General features: G+C 42.3%; 1 protein-coding gene across 1 annotated transcript; it reads left to right on the top strand.

The window, feature by feature from the left end:
- Positions 1-64: 64 nt before the first annotated feature.
- On the top strand, positions 65-7514 carry LOC134558000 (von Willebrand factor D and EGF domain-containing protein-like). The gene is made up of 5 exons (XM_063411423.1): positions 65-376; positions 3222-3317; positions 5126-5230; positions 5639-5734; positions 7307-7514. The coding sequence occupies exons 1-5, from the start codon at positions 202-204 to the stop codon at positions 7414-7416; spliced, it is 582 nt and encodes a 193-aa protein (XP_063267493.1). The 5' UTR covers positions 65-201; the 3' UTR covers positions 7417-7514.
- The last annotated feature ends 1013 nt before the right edge of the window (positions 7515-8527 follow it).

The raw sequence follows: 8527 nt of genomic DNA, 5'->3' as shown, positions 1-8527 counted from the left end.
GCCCCGGCCCTGCCGCCGCTCGGGGGGGCTCCCACCCTCAGTGACACGGGGCGGGGGAGGCCGGCACTGAGGAGGAGAGGAGGAGGAGTGGGAACGCTCCGAGAGGGTAAAAGCGAGAGGAGCGTGAAGGAGCGGGGCCGAGAGGGGAGCGAGCGGAGCGCGGAGCGGGACGAGCGCCGAGCCGCGGCTGCCCTGAGGGCCATGGCGCGGCGGCGCGGCGGGGCGGCGCTGCGGCTGCTGCTGGGCCTGTGGCTGTGCGCGCTGTGCCCCGGCACGGCCGCCGCCTGCAGCCCGCGCTGCCGGCACGGCGGGCTCTGCCTGGCCGACGGCTCCTGCCTCTGCTCCAAGGGCTACGAGGGCGAGCGCTGCCAGCACGGTAACGGGGGCGGGGTGCGCCGGCCCCGGGGGCCGCCGAGCGCCGGCCGGGACGGGCACAAGCGCTGCCTCCGCTCTGGCTCATGCCGGCCCTCCGCAGAGCGATCCCTCGGGAAGGGCTGGGGAGATGGGGCTGGGTCTGTGTGAGGAGGGTGCTGAGGGGCCGGGGAGGACCTAAAGAAGGAGAGGTGGAAGAAGAGAGTTAAGACACCCTTTGGTAAGGTGAGGCAGCGATAGCAAACTGATGGAGCACAGCACGTGGAGCGTGAAGACCTCGTGTTAGTAAGCAGACCCCGCTGTCGGAAATGGCCGTGGGTCCACATAAATAGAGCTTTCTGCCACCTGGATGGTGGGTAACAGGCCGCTCGCTGGACAGGCTTTGGTGTTTTATTCCTCCTACTGCTTTAACTGCAGGCTTCAATACTTCCCTGGAAGTATTTAAGGAATCACAGAATCAGGTTGGAAGGGACCAGAAGGTCATCTGGTCCAGCATCCCTGCCCAGGCAGGGTCATCCTAGAGCGCAGTGCACAGGATTGCATCCCGATGGCTCTTGAATGCTTTTAGAGTCTTGACAGCGCCCTAAGCCACAGCAACTTTTAACTAGTGTCTCTAGGTGCAATTAGACAGGACTAGTCACTAACAAAAGCATCAAAGGAGTGTGTAGAAAGCAGGTTATTTTCTGGATTTCTTTTTATTTGGAATACGTTGTGCTTGTAAAAGTACTGTCGTTTCCTTCCTGCATGTTACCTGACACACAGGGTCATTTGTGCATCCCATTTCCATCGTAGGAGGTGTAAAGCTAGGGTGGAGTCTGTTCCTGTTGGTTTCCATGGAGAGACAAAGTATTTCTGAAAATGCCACCTAATATGCAAAAGCAAACATCGTGAAGAAGAGTTTTAGTTTAAACCCTGTTCAATGTAACACGTTAGATTTCTAATTTTCTATTTTTCTTGTTTAAAAGTTTAACTGTAGAGCTTGTGTCTATCAAATGCTAAAAAATCACTCAGTGGCAGGAGTTCCTTTGCTTTGCATGATCATATTTTTCTAAGTGACTGGAAGGGAGGAAAGTGTGTAGCAGAGTTCACATTTGGAAGAAATGAGTGTTGAATTTGCTGGAGGATGTCCTGGAAGAGTAAGGTTGCAAACATGAAGCATATGTGAAATTTTGTCCTGTGTGAAGAGGTGATAAAATTGGACAATGTTTGTTCTAATTTTCAATGTCTTTAATTTATTTTTTTTAACTCTGAAAGGAGAAGCTGAAAATTTCATTCAGCACTGTAATCAGTCATGTTTCATTTTGATGCTGAGGCTAGCAGGTGGTGACAAATGATGTATAGCTAATGTGCTGTGTAGTGGAGATTAAAAACTATGCTGTATGAACTGTTCCAAAACTGTTGGTTCCTAGACATTTTGGGGTTTTGGGGAGAGGTGAAATATTGATGGAGAGGCAGATCGGTTCTTGAACTAGAGAGGAGAACTGTCTGGAATTGTTAAGGAAACCACTGAATCCCTGCGCTCATAAGGTCATCAATGTAGGAAAAAAAAAGTTAAATGAAGCTTCATGCCTTGTTCTGTCCAGAAAACCAGACTGAAAACTCTGTGAAATAACACAGAAACAGATTTTTTTCTTAAATTGGGAGCTCTTGTATGGCACTTCCAAAGAAATGAGAGCATCTGGTAAAAGTTACAGAGAGCTGAGCACTGGCTGTTTTTTTCATACATATCTGTCCTTTCTTTACCTGCTGATACTCATTCCGCAGGTACTAATGTGAAAAGTCCTCTGTTCTTCAACTGGTTTTCTTGATACCGCAATAAGTATATGAGGACAAAATCAGGATGTTACTCATTGTTCATCTTTTTCATACTTTTCACCCATCCAAAGAATCAAAGAATAAGTAGAACGCTCATCTCACACCAGCAGTTAACTCAGATGCAACTCCCAGGAACAGATGAATTTCTAAAACCTGTGTGTGAATAAACAAATGTTTTCTCAGAGAGCAGGGCTGATTCAGGAATGATTATGACTAGCAAAGAGTCTATGTGATAGGTGATTTATTTGCAATCTGACTGGATTTATCTGGAATTTTGCAAAATTAAGATTTTTATTTGTACCTTATCAAACCTGTCCAAGCTGTCAGCAATGAAAAAGTTGCAGGATTTATGATGATCATAGATGCTTTTCTCCCAACAGATGATTAGAGTTATGAGAAAAGTTACATTTACCTTGGATGCTTGCTAAACAAACACTATACATGTCAGAAAGGTTTCTGAAAAGTCAGCTGAGGCAAAAAAAAAGGGAAGAAAATGGAGCGTGGTGGAGAAAGAAACCCTGACTTACTTGTGGAGACATTTTAGAGGAGATATAAGGAACAGAGCATGTGGTTTTTCTGAAGAGGAACACAGGGATCCAGTAAAGAGTAAAAAGGCTGATATTTCCTCTTAAGAATCACATGATGCCTCTCAAGTTGCAACATCTTTTTATTGAATCATTTCTTGTTATCACCTATTTTCTTACCTGTTATTTCTCCACCTCAGTTATCAAAAGCTTTTTTTGGCAGTTCAGCTATGTTTCTTTTTAATATGGGTCTTTCTTCTGCCAGTTTTGTCCAGGCCCAAAACATTCCTTGGTTTTGAGTGCTTAAAAGCTTAGTATGGAGTGTTTCCTGTGCAGGAAAATTATTTCACCTTATCAGCAATGTAAGAGGATATGGTAGATATATCTTAGAAAATACTAATTCAAACTGATGAAAATATTATAATGTGCAAATTTCTTATGTATTTAAGTAGTAACTTTAGTAAGATTCACCAATATTTATCCAACCTTTCTTTGTTGTCTGTCTTACAGCTACATGTTATCCAAAATGCAAAAATGGGGGAGAGTGCCTCCGGCCTGGAAAATGCAGATGTCCACCTGGGTATGGGGGTAGATACTGTCACAAAGGTAAGACCCAAGGAAGCGGTAGCTTGGAAAGACAACGAGTTTGAAAGCAGAGTAAATTAATTTAGGATGCCTCAAGTCCTGGACCTAATGCACTTTGAAATAATGACCTTAATTCTGTAAATCTCTGACCTTACTGTCAAAACATGCATGGCCTAGAGGATCAGCATGCTTGCAGGAGGATGGGATGGACTACACGTGCTTAAATGTGTTGTGAGAATCTGAGTGAGTTTTTTGCCTTGGAAAATACCCTTTTTATGTGCTACATAAATATTCCATTTAGCTCTATAACAGATGCTTTCTAAATTTATTGAGATAGCTGATATAGATACATATTTCTGCATTAAGTGGTTGAAACTTTTATGTAGTATCTGCAAGATGGCAACATCGAGGGCCAGTCACTGAAGATATGTGTGGCAATGTGTTGTTGAGAGTTAATGGGAGATGACAGAGAAGGAGTAGCAAAGACCAATTTTTGTGGTTTTGTGAAGCCTATTGAATATATGCATGTATTGGAAAAGGCAATCCAAGAAATAAATCACTGTTGCACATGTACAGACTTGTGGTGTGGGGCAGTGTGCTGTTACAGAATCTCAAAATCCAGACTGCGTGAGGTTCAAAGGGACCTCTGGAGGTCATGATTTCCAAGCTCCCTGCTCAGGCAGGGCTACCTAGAGCCAGCTGGTGAAGGCCGTGTCTTCATTGCTCCTGAATAACTCCAAGGACAGAGACTCCACGATTCCCAGGGCAATCTGTACCAGCATTTGGTCACCCTCACTGTGAAGACCCACAGATGATTTTCCTGTCCTTAATGTGGCTGGAAATGGTTTCCAGAGTCAGTTCTTGTACTACCTCACCAGAGGCTGAGGTGAGGCAGCCCAGCCTGCAGTTCCCTGGGTGCTTCTTACCCTTCTAGAAGACTGGAGTAATATTTGCTTTCATCCAGTCCTCATGCATTTCTTTCTGACACCACGATTCATCAAATACAATCAAAATGAAATACAGGAACTTACATTGCATGACAGAGTAATATGCAAACAAACATTGAAGAGCTTTTCCAGCTGTGCTGGATTTGATTTGCATGTCCTTGAATGTTCAATATTTGTGCCAAAAATCCGTTAGCTGAAATTGTACACAATACTTGTGGTTGAACAAGAGAGTTGGATATTTTATCTACATGTTATCAAGCAGACATCCAAACTGTCCATCTTTATAATGAAGGATAGTTGTTTCTCTTCAATACAGTGAAGGTGATATTTATATACTTTCATACTTGTGAAAGGAAGTATTTGATTGTACAGAACAGTGACTGTGCTCTCTACAGTTGATACCAATCATATGTCTGGCATAAGTAATGCTTCATTAATGAGGCCTTCAGGGCTTTGATGTGTAGAACAGTTTTGAAATGAGGAGGCTAACTCAAATATTTGGCCTTTGGGAAGGCACTGCTTAACTTGACTATAGTCATAGTTTCATTTGACAAAGTAATATCCTCTTCTCTTCTTCCTCTTGTTACATGTAGTCCCTGTCAGGTAAGGAAATATGTGAATCCTTAACCACATGTTATTGGCTGATCAGCTGTGATTTGGCAAGTTTGATACAAATATGCATGTTAGTAATTCCTGTGGTGCAGCTGATGAACAGTGATGTTACTGGTGAGGAGTAGAACACCATCTTGCTCTGAGCAGTCGAAATTTCAGTTTTTGCAGATGTGATAAAACCAGTAGTTGATGCCAGATGAGCTGTTTAAAGACCATTATTCAAAGTCCTGTGCTGCCTCTGAAATGCCTGGTGCTTGCTGTCTTCTACAGTAAGCTGTGAAGGAGGCTGTCAGAATGGGGGGGAATGCATCTCTGTCAATGGAGTCGTGAAGTGCCTCTGTGCTTCTGGCTGGACAGGATCAAGATGCCAGGAAGGTATGTGTCTACATTCATGCAAATATTGATATTCATTCTAAAACTGCAGTAACAAAAACATTTTAAATGTATTAAGGGACTAATAAGTATGGAAATGTCATTGCATTACTACAGAAACGAGTGGTCTGCATTATGGGTACTTACACAGATAAATTAGTGTGAAAATATTTTGCATTAAGGTGTACAACTGCTCACATTTAAACCAAGATTCATTACACAGTACCTATTTTTTTTTCCTATTTCCATGGTCCTGGAAATGCTTTTGGAGTTACACCAGTTGAATCTCTGGCCTAGAAGAAAATGCGTTTTGCCATTTTGTCTTGTATCATCCTGAATCTTTCATTCTGTCAGGATTCTTTTACATCAGTTTTATAAATCCTGCTGACTTACCCATTCTTTTTCTTGTAGCAATTTGTCCTCAAGGTTGTCGGAATAATGGGGCTTGTGTGGCTCCTGGGATTTGTAGCTGTCCAGCTGGATGGGTCGGTAGAGCATGTCACTTAGGTAAATGACTTCTGACATTTTTCATTTATCCTTTCCTCTGCTTGTTTGATTTACCAATCAAAGTGTTCAAATCTTCAGGGCCTAACAAAGCTTCTAGGGAAAGTATCTTAGAACAGTAACTGTCAGCTGCTTCCACATACTGCAGCTCTTACAAGTATGCATAGGGAGTAGGTGGCTGTTCAACCTGGTCAGAAACACAGAACTTTTCCACTTTGAAAGAGATTCAGACTTTGATTGTCATCAAATTAATTGCTTGGTATGTTTTGTTGGTATTTCGGAAATATTGTCTGTAAACTGAGACCCCAGTATAAGGAACTGAAAATTACAGAAGTAAAAGTGCTACTGGTGTGGGTTAGAAGCTTCATTAAATTTCGTAGACATGTAAAATTGAAACATACTTCTTACTTTGAGGATAAGTTGATAGAATCAATTCCTTGTGTTCTTAGAACAATGAAAGCTGCCTGTAATCAGGATTAGTACTGACACTCTTGCCCAAAAACCACTTCCATTTTCACAAACTTTGCTTCACAAAAGCTGGTGATAAGAGTCTTTAATCTACGTTTCTTGGGCCTTGTATGGTTGAAACAGCACTGCCCTGGTGCTAAAGGCAATAATCCTGAGACTACAAAAGGAAAGGTTTTTTTGTTTGCTCTCTGGGAGACTGGAAAAGCCCTCATGCAAACATTGGGTTTGAACTAGATATTGTGGGTGCAGGATCTCCGGATTAAGTCCTCTGCATCTGGTATTTTCACACGGCAGTGGGCACGGCTGTGGCACTAAATCAGCTAGTGTTAGTTCTTCTAATTATATATGGTCAAGCAAATATTCACAAGTAATATTTTGATATTCCCACTGACCATCAAAATGCTTATCCTTTATATTCATCAGTGTATTGAGATAGAGGGTGATGTTAAAAGCCAAGTGTGGGAGTTGCAGAGAACTTATAGAATGCTTAGCTCTCTGCAGCTGCAGTAATGGCAGAAGTGTTCAGGTTCTTAATGTCAAAATAATCAGTGTTCCCAAAAACTAACTAGATCTGCATCAAGTTTGACTTCTTTTGGTGTACATGCTTATAAGCAAGTTGCAGCCCCTGGCTTGTCAGCTGAACTGGTGTGTACCAGGAGACATCTGAAGCTGTGCCCACTCAGCCCTCCGCTGCTCTTGTGGGGGAAGAGGAGGGCAGTGTGTGAGATACTGCTAGGATGAGGTGACTCTTTCCTCATGGGTGTGGATCCAAGCACTGGCTTGAATAAGTTTCAGCAGGAATTGTTATTGTTATCTCATTTTTATGGGGGCATCCATCTCAAAAAAAGCCTATGCCTTAAAGAACAGAAATTACAGTATTTTAAAAGGGAAATGGAGCATGAATAAGACTAGACTGTGCCTGTATTCCAGCGAAGGACACAATGCCATAAATTGAGAGACATTGCTTTTCAGTTCTTCCATTATGCTTTTATTTATACAGTCCCAGTGCAGTCACCAGGGAACAATTGTGCTGCTGCAGTGAGACAAAAAGAAAAATGATCCTGTGCTGTGCTGAAGACACACTGTGTATCTGGTGTCTCGTTTCAGCTGTATGTAAACTGCCCTGCCAGCACGGAGGGAAATGCATCGCTCCGAACGTGTGTCGATGTCGACTGCCGTACGCTGGACCACAGTGTACAAAGAAAAAGAAGGAATGAAGAACTTCAGCCAAGATGAGCTGCATTTTTCTTCATGTAACTATACAGAGAGGAAGGCTGCAGCAGTGGGGGACCTTAAAATAAACATGGTAACATGACTTGAGACAGCTTTTTGTCTTCACTATATTAAGCACCTGATTTTCTATATGAAGGGAAGGTATTGCTGATTGTAGGAAAGTTGTTACAAATATCCAGCTGTGTGCAGCGTATGACACGTTTTCTCCTCATCTTTTCTTCATAAGCAGAAGTATTATGCCTTGGTTGATACAGCTGACCTTGAAATAAAATTTTCTTCAAATCAAGTACTTCAGAATAGATCTATGATCTTCTTCTTGATTTTTCTCCCCTTTGACTAAACTTATCATGTTGTATAATTAATTTTTAAAAGCACATGAAACAAAAACCCCTCAATTCAGATCATCAGAAGTGAATGTTAGTTCAAATATAATTTGCCTTGAGATTAACCAATTGCAAGAGGAAACTTGCAGAGTTCTGGAACATTACCAAACTGCAAAGCATCTTAATTTAAATCAGGGTTATCACTTTATGTCTGCTTCCTGTCTCTCCCCCTCCAATCTGATCTGGATCTCAATCAGCTAAACAGTATTTAAAAAAAACCCAACAACTAACACTTCCCCACCAATACCTCTTCAGCCAATTCTGCTGTTGCTTCCTAAAAGCTTAATCCATGCTGATACTCCTAGAGTCCTTATCTTGACTACTTCTACAGTCATGTTATCTGATCATCTCTCGACTTCCAATAATTTCTTTTCCTTACCCCAGTGAGACAGGGAAATGTATTTTTCTTCTGGAGACAGTGTTAATTCTATGCTATTCAAGACTGTGTTGTTACAGGAGCAGTATACTGGGAGGCTGCAGACTAGCAGTGAGGAAAAGCCATGCCTGTCACAAATCACATGTGGGGGTTGTTGATGCTTGTCTTCTGGAGATGTTCCTGTTTGGCTTCATTTGGGTTTTGCAGCCTTTTGAATGGGCTGCAGAATGGACTGAATCTCCTGTTCATTGTTCCTTGTCTCATTTGTGCTATTTCTTGAATGGTCCTGTTGAGGAAGGTTTTGCCAAAACTGAATCAATCAACTTTGCAAATGAT

This window comes from Prinia subflava, chromosome 1, assembly GCF_021018805.1.
Source record: "Prinia subflava isolate CZ2003 ecotype Zambia chromosome 1, Cam_Psub_1.2, whole genome shotgun sequence".
NCBI classification, from domain to species: Eukaryota; Metazoa; Chordata; class Aves; order Passeriformes; family Cisticolidae; genus Prinia; species Prinia subflava.
The sequence above is the reverse complement of the archived record's forward strand: the minus strand, read 5'-3'. Positions and strand labels throughout refer to the sequence as shown.